Source organism: Oncorhynchus masou, chromosome 19 (assembly GCF_036934945.1).
Source record: "Oncorhynchus masou masou isolate Uvic2021 chromosome 19, UVic_Omas_1.1, whole genome shotgun sequence".
NCBI classification, from domain to species: domain Eukaryota; kingdom Metazoa; phylum Chordata; class Actinopteri; order Salmoniformes; family Salmonidae; genus Oncorhynchus; species Oncorhynchus masou.
Genome location: NC_088230.1, coordinates 28315080 through 28330681, shown reverse-complemented (window position 1 = coordinate 28330681; position 15602 = coordinate 28315080). Strand labels below are relative to the sequence as shown.

General features: G+C 41.6%; 2 protein-coding genes and 2 non-coding genes across 5 annotated transcripts; all 4 read left to right on the top strand.

The window, feature by feature from the left end:
• The first annotated feature begins 296 nt into the window (after positions 1 to 296).
• LOC135506109 (Krueppel-like factor 11) lies at positions 297 to 5095 on the top strand. The gene is made up of 4 exons (XM_064925549.1): positions 297 to 479; positions 2053 to 2325; positions 2961 to 3912; positions 4045 to 5095. Exons 1-4 carry the CDS (start codon positions 435 to 437, stop codon positions 4338 to 4340), a joined length of 1566 nt encoding a protein of 521 aa, XP_064781621.1. The 5' UTR covers positions 297 to 434; the 3' UTR covers positions 4341 to 5095.
• A 1872-nt stretch (positions 5096 to 6967) lies between these two features.
• Positions 6968 to 15602, top strand: LOC135506108 (ribonucleoside-diphosphate reductase subunit M2). Of its 2 annotated transcripts, XM_064925547.1 has the most exons (10): positions 6968 to 7227; positions 7440 to 7511; positions 12466 to 12612; positions 12795 to 12911; positions 13065 to 13198; positions 13499 to 13593; positions 13669 to 13802; positions 13918 to 14022; positions 14300 to 14413; positions 15089 to 15602. In XM_064925547.1, exons 1-10 carry the CDS (start codon positions 7135 to 7137, stop codon positions 15239 to 15241), a joined length of 1164 nt encoding a protein of 387 aa, XP_064781619.1. In that variant the 5' UTR covers positions 6968 to 7134; the 3' UTR covers positions 15242 to 15602. The 2 variants fall into 2 exon arrangements, with proteins under 2 accessions (XP_064781619.1, XP_064781620.1); XM_064925548.1 differs by lacking the exons at positions 6968 to 7227; positions 7440 to 7511 and adding an exon at positions 7847 to 7939.
• On the top strand, positions 13241 to 13379 carry LOC135506372 (small nucleolar RNA SNORD94). Its single transcript, XR_010450452.1, has one exon. It is a non-coding gene; the product is annotated as a small nucleolar RNA SNORD94 (small nucleolar RNA).
• Positions 14752 to 14890, top strand: LOC135506373 (small nucleolar RNA SNORD94). The gene has a single exon (XR_010450453.1). It is a non-coding gene; the product is annotated as a small nucleolar RNA SNORD94 (small nucleolar RNA).

The following is a 15602-nucleotide window of genomic DNA, read 5'->3' as shown; positions in this document are numbered from 1 at the left end:
GGCGCGCGCTCCCCTGGCAAAGCAAGCCAGACGCGTGCAAGTATCTCACGATTTCGCCTGTTCGCTGTTTCAACCTTTCCTCTAGTTCTCGAGCACGGAGTTCACTGGGTTTACTCTGACACCGCTGACTCCACCGTCACGCCCTCCAACAGCCACGCACCCTCTTTCCGCCAATAGGCCCACAATCACGTACTGATCACGCGCTGCCTGCGCTCTGATTGGACGGCGTCCGCTACACCTTTGTTTTTGATTGGTAACATGTTACCACCAGCCAATCTATTCTGAATTTTGTTTCTGTTTTTTTTTTGTATCTGCTTTTGATTCACTCAGCTGAGGCCAGTCCGCTGTTGGCAGCGGCAATACTTGTGTGCTCAGGTCTCATTGAGTGTTCGCATTGCTAGTATCTCTATTGTTATTTTTACACGTACTTTCCTATGCTGACTTTTACACCACCCCTGATTTCAGAGCAACCTTGTCGGGTAAGTTGATGGATTTTTACTTTAAATTGGCTAATTAACTAACGGCATTAACTTGTTATCTTCAGGTATTTATAACAAAGCCCACCGATAAAATACCGATGACTGCCATACGTATTACAGTATTATAACTGATGATGGAAGCATGCAGCCCAAGTTGACCGTGGAGTTTTTTCTCACAGGGAGCCTGGTTTATTTGAGGTCAGATTGAAACTAATGTAACCCTGCCCAACGGCTACTGTATCAACGGTGTGATCACATATTGCTACATTGTATCTGCTCTATATCACTACATTGTTACATTGTATTACTTTGTAATTAGAATGTTCGTTGTTATGTGATGGTATTACGTTACCGTTGCCCCTAGTAGCCAAATGTACACCTATTTCTGCATTTTATTGTGTTTTATTAGGCTAATGTGACTGTTTTGGCGTATTGCTATGGGGCTTTTGTTCCTGTGAGCTTGGTTGAACGTATTGGTCATAAGTAGACAACTGATTGATTGACTAATTGATTGTATCTGATTTTATAATCTATGTTGGATGAAGGTTGGATTTAGATTATAAAGTGCTTCCATTGGTGTCAACAAAACAAAGTGACTGGCTGTTAATGCTGGGGAGTGTCCTCAGTCCTCAAGAGCAGTTAAATGGGGGGGGGGGTCCTCAACTTAACCCAAGACTTCCTGATGCAGCCCCCCACCCCCTCGTGCACCACAGTCTACAGTGGTGTATGTCACTCACATGTCTATTTTTGGTGATGGGAGGTTCCTCCTGGCTCCCAAATCCAATGTTATGTGAGCTACTGGGAGCTGGTAGGGTTGGGTGCACCCACCTGCTCAAATGGCTGCCCGCGCTGCAGTGGGGCCCCTCTCTCCTTTTCTGTCTCTCCAAGCCTCTGAGGCAGCTAGCAGCCGCACTGTGCATTCAGCTACTGAGTATTCTTCTAGATGTGCAACTTAGCGTTCAGCAGATGCCAGCCCACTGCACTACATAGCTACACGCACATCTAGGAGAATAGTCAACCCCTGTTCATTGACTACTGTCTATGTGGCGTTTCCACCATTTTGAGGCTTCTATGGTTCATGACTTGGGACTCAAAACAGTCTGATGTTTCTCCCTTGATCCATTATTGTTCAATGAACCTTGGTAATGAGATGCTTATATGATCTTTGAGGGAACCATTGCAGTAGTAGGACTAGAGATATTTAGTGAGATACTGTAGATGTCAGTGTTGGAAAAGTCTGCAACCATCAGAGGTTATTGAGCTGTTATGGTGATAAGAAACGGACTGGCCATTGGGCAGTTCGGAAAAATGCCAGATGGGCTGGTCCATCTTTAGCCTAATGAGACAGTCTAAATAAAAATGATTTATTTGGCTAATAATGGGGGCCCCTAGAAGAAAAAAAAGGGATGGTCCATGTCAAAAATGCCCAGGCGGATTTCTGGTTCCAATCTGTCCCTGGTCCGATCTACTGGCCCATAGGGCTTTGGTCAAAAGTAGTGCACTACATAGGGAATAGGGTTCCATTTGGGACATATAATGTGATGTAATAGTGATCGACTTTGCATCTTCCCAGTGGCCTCCCTCCCTCCCTCAGGCTGATGTAATGGACATCAGGGTGATGATGATGGCGAGGAACAGGCACGACAGTGAGCAGTCCAGCTGTAGCACCTTCCAGTACCATGACTTGGAGGCCGCTGAGGCACTTGTCAGCATGAGTTCCTGGGGACAAAGGTCAGCAAACGACAAGCCACGTCCCCTGACCCCTACCTCGGACTCCTGCGACTCTCTCCTCCTCCACCCTGAGATCATCGAGTCCCCCAAGGACCCGGTTGCACTCTCATCGCTGGTATGTGGAATCTCATTATGTAGGCTACTGTGGTTAAAATGTATACTGGAAGTTCATGTTTTATGCTAACGTAGCCTAGTGGCCTGAATTCAGGAAAAAACGTTTACCCCCTTTTTTTGTTGTCATATCCAATTGGTAGTTACAGTCTTGTCCCATTGCTGCAACTCCCATACGGACTCGGGAGAGGCGAAGGAAACACAACCCCACCAAGCCGCAGTGCTTCTTGACACAATGCACGCTTAACCTTAAAGCCAGCCGCACCATTGTGTCGGAGAAAACACTGTACACCTGGCGACCATGTCAGCGTGCATGCACCTGACCCGCCACAGGAGTCGCTAGAGCGAGATGGGACAAGGTCATCCCGGCTGGTCAAACCCTCCCCTAACCCGGACAACGCTGGGCCAATTGTTCATCGCCTCATGGGTCTCCAGGTCACGGCCGGCTGCGACACAGCCCGGTATCGAACCAGGATCTGTAGTAACGCAGCCATAGACTGCTGCGCCACTTGGGAGGCCCCCAAAACTAATTTTAATCAATCAAAACTACAATAAGCTTTTTTTATTGAGAATTATATTGGTTTGTTTCTCATTTGACTGTTCAAATGTTTAATTCCTGTTTCTCTTTCTTTTTCCCAGTGCATGACCCCCCCTCACAGCCCCAGCTTTACCGAGACTGCTACCACAACAGCTGTCCTCACCACCTCATTGGCCAGCTCAGGCCCCAGACCAGTCTTAACCCGGCCTAGACTCTGTGCAGGTCTTCCCTGCGAAAATGCCCTTCTCCTGGACCAACGACCAGGTACGGTCCCCATCTTCAAGAGCTCTGGAGCTCCAGAGCTGCCCAGCAGAGCCATGGTGACCAGCGTCATCCGGCACACTGCTGACAGGGCCCTCACACAGCACAGCAACAACATTCCACCTCAGTCCCTCATAGGGCAGCACACAGACACCAACTCCAACAGAAACCCTACTGCAACCCTTCTGGCTGAGGCCCTTCCTATGCAGACTGAACCACAGAGCTGCAGCACTGGTCTGTGTGTTAAGGTAGAGAAGGATCAAGGCAGTCCATCCTTACCTGACAGCAGCACAGGCCCCTCTACTACTCCCACCCAAAGGTCCCCATCCCAGCCCACCGCCACCTCCCAGTCCTCACCACCCATTCCCAGCTCCCAGGTCCTCTGCCAGGTATTTCCAGTCAATGGGCGGACAGGGATGATCTCTGCATTCGTCCAGGCAGGCCCAGTCCAGATGACCCAGGGTGGGGGCAAGCCCATACTACCCCAGTCACCCTCCTTCCCCCAGTCGCTGCAGCTGGTGGGCTCCTCGGTGACTCAGGGGACGGTGATGTTTGTGGTTCCCCAGCCCCCCGTGTCCCAGGCTCCATCGTGCGCACAGACTGTAATGACCCTGGGTAACACAAAGCTTCTGCCCCTGGCCCCAGCTCCAGTTTACATGCCCTCAGGGCAGAGCAGCAATGCCACACAAGCAGACTTCTCCCGCAGACGGAACTACGTCTGCAACTTCCCCGGCTGTAAGAAGACCTACTTCAAAAGTTCCCACCTCAAGGCTCATCTCAGAACTCACACTGGTAGATACCCACTCAATACGACACTCATGGGTATTCTACCCAATGGCAATTAGATGAATGATCATGTTGAATATGTATTGTGTTATCTTCCACTGATGTACTTATGCTTTCCATTTCTACCCTCCTGACCAGGTGAGAAACCATTCAGCTGCCACTGGGAGGGCTGCGACAAGAAGTTTGCCCGCTCTGACGAGCTCTCCCGCCACAGGCGAACACACACCGGTGAGAAGAAGTTTGTGTGTAACGTGTGCGATCGGCGCTTCATGCGCAGCGACCACTTGACCAAGCATGCTCGCCGACACATGACCTCCAAGAGGACCTCCACTTGGCCGGCTGAAGTCCGCGACCTCCACAAGATGACGGTATCTAAGGGCCTGTCGAGTGGCTCCAAACTTCCTCTCGGTGTGCTGGTCCCTTCCCCCAATTAGCTGGGGGCTCCCAGGCCGTACGGTCATCTCAGGACAATATCCCACCACCGACCACACAAGACCAAGGAGAAAATGAAACAAAACCATAGGCTGCTACACATTCATGGACAGAAACAAACTGACCTTGCACTGGATTTTTTAATTATGCTTGTTTTGTACTTCCTTGATCTCTATATGTAATTATGTTTACTCATGTAATATGTATACAGTATGTAATGTTTAGCAAAATGTATGCACTCTTTTTGCCAAAGCCTTTGCGTTGTGCTTACAGTATCTGTTACTATTGGTCTCTGTGATTGTAAATATGTATATATGAATATCTATATATGATTGTTATGTGTATTCCAATCTGCATGTATTGACAATACGTCAATATATGTTATTGATATTTTTAAACATGTCAGTGGACAGTATTCCTCACTGTGATACTACCTACTTTCTTGCTTTGCATATTATTTAATAAACATTTGTTTTAAAAAGTTATGTTTTTGATAGCTTGATCGTTTTGCTTTTGTTTTATTACAGATACAGTATAACCAGTATAAATACCTCACATTATTTCTTAGTAAATACTAAATACTTTATAGAGCTTCACCATACTAATAATATGAGTAATCAATGATTGAATGAATTCTATAGATATGGTCACGCTGAGAAAAGTGCTGTCCCTATGTGTAGTTTTACTAGCTTTCAATGTAGGCAATGGTCATTATGAGTCCCATTGTTTTTTTTCCATAATAAAATACATGACTAAACTTGGTTGTATGGTCTATATTTTCTCAATAACATATGACCAAACGCTATTTCTCAATCTCACCCATAGAGATCCTATTAAATTATTGTAATTCCTAATTCTAAGATCTCAGCAGTGTTGACAACAATATTACGTGTTGTTTCACAATCGCCCTCGATCTCCTTTGATTTCGAATACCCGTCTCTCCACTCCACCCAGTAACAACGTTCCACTAATTAAATTGCAGTATTTTACAGCGCCAAGAGGGGCGCGACCAATTGGAGACGACCGTTCAGCTGAAATGATCAGAGGATTTTAACTGGCTAACACGGTACCCGCCCATTTGTTTTACAGACCGACAGTCCACGTAAGCGCTCCACTAAAATATAGGACAACAACGCCACTCAGTGAAAATAAAATAAAGTACAATTTCTGTGAGTAAAGATTTTTTTTTTTCAGCTTTCCAGTTCGTAAGATTATACACACACACCATCATATCACACCTAAACTTAGCACTTTTTGTCAAGCTTTTGCAATATAATTCTAAATATATTACTATTTCATCCTGTACTTAATCATTTTTTCCTATTGGCAAAGTGACATAATGACCAAAAAGCTTAATCATATTTGCCGACGTTGAGTATGTTTGATTAATAAAATAACAAATAATTTGTAACCGTATTAATGATATTTTGAATGAATTAGACAGGTTAGATAACTTGCAAAATAACCATTGTAAATACAACATCACCCACGCTGACCAGATGCGTCTGTGAGAGGACAAGGTAGCATAACTACTCTTTGTCCTACTTTTCAGTGCAATCTTACCTCCGATGGAGCTCAGTTTCATTTCAACAGGATCTTCATGGGCCAACTTCATTGTTTTGACCGTATTTTGTCTCCTTTTGACTTTATGCCCAGCAGCACGAAACAAAACAGTGGATTGTCATCACAAATTTGATTGGCCAAAATAAAAAAATACCAACATGACTTGAATCACACCAGAATAATGTAAAACTACTGTTTCATCCAGGTAGCATTATTTATTTCAAAATGGTATCATGCCCCTCTGCAACTACATTGAACAGCTTTAGCTAAAATGAAAGTAAGATTACGGTCAAGCCAATCCATACGAAATGTGTGAGACATCCACAAATTAATACATACCATACGAAATGCTCTGAGACCAGGTTGGCTAAATTGGTCTTTCTGCTTAAATATCAGGAAAATAGTAACTTGGGTATGAAAGTTGGCCTTTGTCTGTGTATAATGTAAACAAATATAGATATCGTGAGCCATTTAAACGTTAAACTACATTGTATTTGTTGAGTAGGATTAGCTAAACAAGCCAGCTGGCCACATCAACAGAATGGATTGCATCCGTAATAGCAGATAAACACAATTTGTTTGCAGACCTTTTCTATAATGGAAACTTAACCAGTTTCAAGCAAGTTATAAAATCCCTTTGACTGCAGTTACATTTTATACTGCTTGTTCGTCAAATAAATCCGTCGAATCTTGTTGACATTAGCTATTCATCCAGCTTGTTATAGTAGTTAAACTTGCTTAACCCCGTTGCATTTTTCTACTAATTTCGAACTTTATATATGACATTATATTTGGTATTTCCAACGTTTTAACCCGTAGTTACAAAGTGTGCTAGCTCTTTTGTCTCACATTCGCGCGCCTTTTTTTTGACGTTGTGTAACTCCTTCCTTTCACGGTTTTATAACCATCAAAAAAAACTTAGACTTTTCCCGCAATCGTTGAAGTGACACGTGAGAGAATTGCAATCTGATTGGCTCCGCTACACCGGAAATGAAAATACCGACTATTAACTTTGTTTCTATTGGCTGCTCGGATTCCACCGCCAGAATTTCAATAAATAGGGAACTCCAAACGTTATAATTCAATTGCGGCATTGATTTGTCAGGAGAACTCTATATGCTTGTTGTACTGCATATGTTTGTGAATACATAGGGAAACATTACATTTTATTTTCCCCCTGCAATTTTACAGAAATTTAATTTATCCTGTTGTATCACCTATCTGTCATTCAAAATGCTTACAACTCGCTCACCACTCTCTAAGAAGAACACCAATGCAATCACCACTCAAATGGACAACATTTCGATGGTTGACAAAGAAAACACGGTACGTTTGAACTACGGACATAACGTTAACTTTATTTTAAGCAGTTTGTCAGTCAGTGTGACCTCAACTGGTTAGTTAACGTTCTGTGAAGTCTAATGGTCACGTCTGTCTCTAGCACATTATTTAATTGAATCTAAAGGAAGCAAGGTTCTAGTTAACTAGTTAAGTTAATGTGTCACGGAATCTCCTTTTTTAAATGTTTCCTCATGCAGCCTCCTAGCCTGAACACTACCCGGATTCTGGCTTCAAGAACCGCGCGCAAAATCTTTGCTGATGATTCTGAGGTGAGTGAACAAGACTTTTGTTCAAAAAAGTTTACGAAAAGTGACAATTTTACAGTTTCACGAGTTGTAATTAGCCTGGTAATTCGCTAGAAGTTGATCTTGAGGTGCTCATTTGGCGCCAAGTGTTTCTAATTCTAGCTAGTTGACGTTAAGCTGGTGAGCCATCAAGTCATGATTACAGTATGCGCCTAGCTATCTAAACGTAAGTATGCAAGCAATGTTTTAAATAGCTCGCTTTTGCATGACTAGTTACACAAGTTGGCTGCTCGCTGTTCACAAGGCTAGCTAGTAGCCTTCCACCCCAATCCATGTTACGACAGCCTTTGTCTTGGCGGGGTGTGACAAGATGGCGGAGTGAGTGGTCGCATTAAACCGAGATCCTGAAATTTTAAATTGAATTCAAGCTCTAATTTGAGTGACGACGAACAGTTAAGTACTTATTTGTAGTCTTAAACTTTTTTAATTAGTCTGGTGGTTTACCGAGCATCACTTTTCCACTTACGTTATACTTCAAGCAAGTTCAGCCAAGACTAGCTAGTAACATTAGCCGAGGTGGAAATTTAACGAACAAGCTGTTCGACTGAATGCCTTTGAGAGGATTCCTAAAAAAATTATCCTCGATTGCAAACGTTTCCAAAACTACAGAGTTGAATGCAGCATGCATTAAAGGATCACGGATGTGAACCTGTTGAAAGAGAAAGTTGGTGTCCTGACAAGAGACGCGGGTGGTTTGCTGTTAACGGCCACCGGGTGGGGCTACGTGATTGACTGGTTAATTCTTTGAGTTGGCCTGCTTATACAGTAGGTTAATGCATCTTAATATCGTTTCAACTAGTGAGTTTATTCGCGTAATCGTTTATCTAAACACCGCATGTAGGTGATATTGCATTGGGCCATACTGTTTGTATTGGCGAGTTTTGGATGTGAACATTAATCAAGGTAAGCACTAAATGTGTTTTTGTTTCTCATTTGATGGCATACTAAGATCAGTTCTTTCATTTTGTTTCAAGATCGATATGTATGCGAAACCCTTTATTTTAAGAGATTTATTTTAAGTTTGAGCCCATTTGAAGATCTAAACTATTCATGTTATTACACGACTTAACCATTTATTTCCCTTTATGGTCGTCCCTGTTTATTCTAGACAACTCTTTCTCGGATACTGTATTATGCAACATTTTAAAGTCCAGTTTCTTAGTTTTTTTTAAGGGACACATTCCTCAGATGCTGACTTAAAATGTTGGCCTTCGCAATGGGGTGAAAGTCTTGAGTTGAAAAACAAATATTCTACAGATAACATTATGGTTGGAGGTGACTTGCTCCTGATGACTGACTGAATTAGTATCCCACCAGGCATTCCACACAAGGTTTTAACTTAAGACATTTCTGCTCTGACGTTCTGATATTTGGCGTTCTCAGAATCTAACTTCAAAACAACCTTGGTGTAACTCTAAAACTAGTAACAGACAATTAAAATCTAGAATTGATTGGGGCAGCAATCTAACAATTCCACAGCTACCCAATAAACACATCTAAGGATGCTTACAATCTTATAATCTTGTCAGTGAATGTAGTATTTCCTCAGCTCCTCTGACAGACTATTGTTACTTTTTTTGTTTTTGATAGTAACTATTTTCTAAAGCATACTGGGAATTTAACTCTCTCCTTTTTAAAGAATTAGTTTTGTTTAGTCTAAAGCTCTTAACAGAGACTTGTCTCAATTCTGCTCTTCTGATGGGAAATGTATTAAATTCAGAATTCAATGTCTTGCCATCACTACTGGTAATATGCTGGTTTGGAAGAGATTCTCCAAGCAGAAGAATATTACTATTGATATTAACAGGCTGAGCAATAAACTTAATTTTAAATGATGGTGGAAAAGCAGAGCTTGCTAAATGCCAATGTGAACTGGACGACACATGCAACGATAAGGAACAGGGTGCTTTCATCTGTTCAAAAGCCCATTAGATTGAACAGGGTGGGAATAGCACCTAATTTGAGGAATAGTGTTATTACATTGAAATGCTGTTAACTTGAAATTAAGAAAATACACCCTTTCTACAGTTCACTGTCAATCTCATCTTTCAGAAGGTGACTGATTACTTTTGTTTCAGGTAAGCCTATAGAAGTGAGGTTTAAGAAACTGATTCTGATATAGATATAATGGAGTTGGACCAAGCCATTAAACAAATGCCTATAAGTAAATCTCCTGGACCAGATGACCTGACTCCAGAATTCTATTGACATTTGGCCTGATATTACTTGTTTTTGGTCTACAAAGAAGTTATTGCCAATGCTATCTTGCCTCTTGCTTTGAGACGGACTAATAGTTCCTATACTCAAACCAAAGGACTCTTTACATGGATAATTGAAGACCAATCATGTTGGGCACTGACTAAGTTACTAGCCCATGTCTATGCTGAAAAAAGGCCTTGATGTAATCAGTGAAACTCAATTGGCCTTCGTTAAAGGAAGGAGTAACCATATAAACTCAGCAAAAAAGAAACGTCCTCTCACTGTCACCTGCGTTTTATTTTCGGCAAACGTAATGTGTAAATATTTGTGTGAACATAAGATTTAACAGACATAAACTGAACATGTTCCAGACATGTGACTAACAAATGGAATAGTGTGTCCCTGAACAAAGAGGGTCAAAATCAGAAGTCAGTAAGTATCTGGTGTGCCCACCAGCTGCATTAAGTACTGCAGTGTATCTCATGGCCCTTCCTTGGACACTGTGCTAAATAACCTCCAAACAAACTTCAATGCCATACAACGCTCCTTCCGTGGTCTCCAACTGCCCTTAAACGCTAGTAAAATCAAATGGCTCCAGGTCATCTAAGTCTATGCTAGGTAAAGCTCCGCCTTATCTCAGTTCCTTGGTCACGATAACAACACCCACCCGTAGCACACGTTCCAGCAGGCGTCACAAAGCAGAAATATAGATTAAATTAATCACTAACCTTTGATCTTCATCAGATGACACTCACAGGACGTCATGCTACACAATACTAATGTTTTGTTCGATAAAGTGCATATTTATATCCAAAAATCTCAGTTAACATTGGTGCGTTACGTTCAGTAATGTTTTGCTTCCAAAACATCCGGTGATTTTTGCAGAGAGCCACATCAATTTACAGAAATACTCATTAAAGATTCAACTGTTATTCCGGGATTAAAAATATACATATCCTTAATACAACCACTGTCAGATTTATATATTTATAAAAAAAAAAAAAAAAAAATGTTACAGAAAAAGCAAACCATGCAATTTGAGTACAGCGCTCAGACAAATCAAGCAATAGATATCCGCCATGTTGGAGTCAACAGAAGTCAGAAATGGCATTATAAATATTCACTTACCTTTGATCTTCATCAGAATGCATTCCCAGGAATCCCAGTTCCACAAATGTTTGATTTGTTTGATAAAGTTCATCTTTATGTCCAAATACCTCTTTGTTAGCGCGTTCAGCCCAGTAATCCAAATTCATCACGCACAAGCAGACAAAGTCAGTTCCGCTTCAGTCTGTAGAAACATGTCAAGCAAAGTATAGAATCACTCTTTAGGCTGTTAACCTCTAATCTTCAATAATGTTCCAAACGGAGAATTCCTTTGTCTTCAGAAATGCAATGTAACTCAAGCTAACACTCACGTGAACGCGTGTCACAAGCTCATGGTACTCTGCCAGACTACTGACTCATTCAGCTCCCATTCCCCCATCCTTCACAGTAGAAGCATCAAATAAAGACGTGACATAGTGGAAGCCTTAAGAAGTGCAATTTGACCCCATAGACACTGTATTCGATCGGCCAAGAATTGAAAAACTACAAACTCGCGATTTCCCACTTCCTGATTGGATTTTTCTCAGGTTTTTGTCTGCCATATGAGTTCTGTTATACTCAGACAATATTCTAACAGTTTTGGAAACGTCCGTGTTTTCTAACCAAATCTACTAATAATATGCATATATTAGCAACTGGGACTGAGTAGAAGGCAGTTTATTCTGGGCACGCTATTCATCCATATGTGAAAATGCTGCCCCCTATCCCAAACAGGTTATTAAACATAAGTACACTTTATGAGGTTGTTCCCTCTTTTCCAAGTTTAAAAATTAGTTGAATCGTTTGTATAAATTCAACAAGTGGATACGATTGGCAGTTAATTAAGTAATTTTTGTATTGTAATTTAATATATCACTATGGAAGTGACCGACCCATGCTATGGTCAAAAGCGACTAGCTTTTACCTTAATTGTCGAGTCATCAAGAGTTAATATTTTTAATTGAGTTTTTCTATCCTGTAAATGATTTCTTGCACAAAATAATAAATTGACAAAATGTCTTTTTTGTTCCTCTGATTCAGAATCTATAGAGAATTCTAGTAAACTATAGTTTGAAATTCATGAATGATTGTGTATAAAATCTCCAGAATTACCTGTTTACCTTTGTTAAATGGCATTATGCTTATCCTTGTAACTCCAATCATAACTATTTTATTAACATTATTATTATATTTGCTGCTGTAAATGGGGTGGTGCAATTACTTTATTTTTTTCTTTGAACTGTTGCAATTTTTTATAAATCGCCCAAGCTGTGAAACTTAAGTTGGAAAAATTTATTAGAAGTCATTGCTGTTTCATTGCCTTGTATTTACAGGAATGTCCCTGTATTGATGTGCAATGTTATTGTTGCAATAAAGAAAGCCTTTGTCTTGAGCTCTAGCTAGCAACAATGGCTGACGTTAGTGCTGTCTACTTTAAAAATAGAAATGTTTTTACGGTTATCTTGCCCGTATACATAAACTGGTAAGGGAGGCCTTTTGGACTTTTTCTTGTGTACATGTATTTAAAACGTCCCTTTAATTCTTTGCTATTTTTATATCCTAACATTGAGGAATATGTTTGTTTACCTGAGCAACATTTTACCAGTAATTTCAATTTTGTGAATTCTTTCAGGTTAAGCCCCAGGATGTCAAGAAATTCAACACAGAAGAGCCACTCCTGAAAGAAAATCCGCGCCGGTTCGTCATTTTCCCCATCAAGTACCATGACATCTGGCAGATGTACAAGAAGGCAGAAGCTTCATTCTGGACAGCTGAGGAGGCATGTCCAACTTGATGTGTTCATTTTATTCTGTTTTACATGTAAATTACATGTTATGATTTAATATGTAGTACTTCATTTCCATACCAACCAGTTAAACCGACTCTGTGCAGACAAATTCACATGCATTGTCATTTTTATTAGGACGTTTATTTAATTGGTTTTCATATTTTGTTTTCCAGGTTGATCTTTCCAAAGACACGCAACACTGGGATTCTTTGAAGGACGAGGAGAGATACTTCATATCTCATGTACTGGCTTTCTTTGCTGCTAGTGATGGCATTGTCAATGAGAACCTGGTAAGTTGATCTTGAATGCATACTATACAAAAATCATTATTTCACTATACACTGTCAGAAATTACTGATCTGAGGGTTAGAAAATGGCAACTCATCCAGTATTCAAGTGTGGCTGTGTGGAATTTGTTGCCTTTACTTCCTTTTCACCGCTAGGTGGAGCGATTTACACAGGAAGTCCAGGTGACTGAAGCAAGATGCTTCTATGGTTTCCAAATCGCCATGGAGAACATCCACTCTGAGATGTACAGCCTGCTCATTGACACCTACATCAAAGACCCTAAAGAGAGGTCAGTATTGGATATTTAATATGTTAAACATATTTGTATTATCTGGCAATGATGAGAAGCGCAGGGGTACGTACCTCAGCTGATAATGGGAGCTGAGTGTTGGTGCTGGTTCTCAGCTCAGTGGGCATGTGGTCTGCTGACTGAGGGGTGCCAACACGATATAGACGCCTGACTGAGCCTCATGATAGTAAAATGTACTCTACCAAAGCCCATATTTCAAACCCCTAAACAATCTATTAAGCATTTTGTAGTGCAGCCTTGAACATTCTGAGGATGTGCCTAATGTACTTTGTCACTCAGGGACTACCTCTTCAATGCCATTGAAACTCTCCCCTGTGTGAAGAGGAAGGCTGATTGGGCCCTGAACTGGATCGGTAACAAAAATGCTGAATTTGGTAGGTACATCTCATAAAAACCTGCACAGCATTGTTGTGGTCAATCAGTTGGTAATGGCGTTGCTTGTATTCCAGGTGAGCGTGTGGTTGCATTTGCTGCTGTTGAGGGGATCTTCTTCTCTGGGTCCTTTGCTGCCATTTTCTGGCTGAAGAAGAGGGGGCTCATGCCTGGCCTGACCTTTTCAAATGAGCTCATCAGCAGAGACGAGGTGGGTCTTTTCACTGTTGATTAAAACTCTTCTACACAATTATCCCAGAGGGCGAACCTGGTTGAACTTGTCACTACCACCAGCATTCTTACTAACTAGTTCTGTCTAAATCTAGGGCCTCCACTGCGACTTTGCCTGCCTCATGTTCAAGCACCTGGTGCACAAGCCCTCAAAGGAGACTGTCACCAAGCTCATCAGGAACGCAGTAGAGATTGAGCAGGTAAATTGATTACACAATAAGGGCCTGTTGTCTTGACTCAGATTGAGCCTATTCTTGGTATGCGAGTCAAATGTCACCGTTTCCCTATACTGCACTAGATGTCTCTGATACTGCACTACAGAGCTATGGGCCCTGGTCAGTAGGGCAGTAAATGGGAAGCCATTTGGGACACATGGCCCTAATTGTGCTTAATGGAAAATTATATATACCTTTATCTAGATTTGTGTATTAAAGATCTGAATTAGTGAATACATGCTGATGTCTGTTCCCATTTCAGGAGTTCCTGACGAAAGCCCTTCCAGTAAAGCTGATTGGTATGAACTGCGACCTGATGACCCAGTACATAGAGTTTGTGGCTGACAGGCTGATGCTGGAGCTGGGCTTTGACAAGGTGAGATGGTAGTCTATGGGTCAGTCCCTGATGGCAACACACTTTCTATGTAGTGCACTACTTTGACCAGTGTACTATGTAAGGGAAGTTGGGTGCATGCTGTCCCTCATGTTTTCTCCTTTGATATGGAGAATGAGTTAAATCCAACACCTGTTGTAATTCTATGTTTAGATGGGCAGTCCATTTCTAATCTTTTTTCAAATAGTTATTTTGACTGATCAGCTCTGTAAGATTTGGTGTGATTGGTCAAAAGTCCAATTAGTGGTGGGGATCATAATTGGGCTACCTGTGACTGTGGACCATTAGTTCTTAATTTTCTTGTGATTGATAGACATGGGCTGGCAATGATGAGAAGCGCAGGGGTACGTACCTCAGCTGATAATGGGAGCTGAGTGTTGGTACTGGTTCTCAGCTCAGTGGGCATGTGGTCTGCTGACTGAGGGGTGCCAACACGATATAGACGCCTGACTGAGTCTTGCCTGTAAAGCTGTAGTTTAAATTTAGCCTGGTCCCAGATGTATGTGCTCTTGCCAGCACTATTGTGCATTAACCCAAACGTGACAATGAGTTGACTTTTTTTTATTGCACAGGCAGGCACTTTGGCTACTAGAAATGGGTGGGGTTAATGAAAGCATTTTAATTCCACTAGCAGACACCAATTAACTTCTCTTCTAGATCTACAGAGTGGAGAATCCTTTTGACTTCATGGAGAACATCTCATTGGAGGGCAAGACTAACTTCTTTGAGAAACGAGTAGGGGAGTACCAGAGAATGGGTGTGATGTCTGGCACCACAGACAACTCCTTCCGGCTGGATGCTGACTTCTAAAGCTCTTACAGGCCCCCAAGATGCCCTTGACATTAGACTCTTTGAAACTGTAAATACTTGAGAAGGGACATGGCCCAGACTAGATACTGGACTGACCACAGTACCACATCTCAACTGGCACCCTATTCCCTATGTAGTGCACTACTTTTGACCAGAGTTCTATGTGGGCCCTGATGAAAAGTAGTCCACAATATAGAGACTAGGGTTCCATTTGGGATGTGTACTTGGGTTGTCTGGTCCACAGACAACATGTATATTACCATTCACAACTGACCCTATTTGCAGCAGATCTTTCCTTATTTGTATATTACTGTTGAAATTTTATCTGTTTTTACTTTTTGTAATTAAATTTTTAAAATCA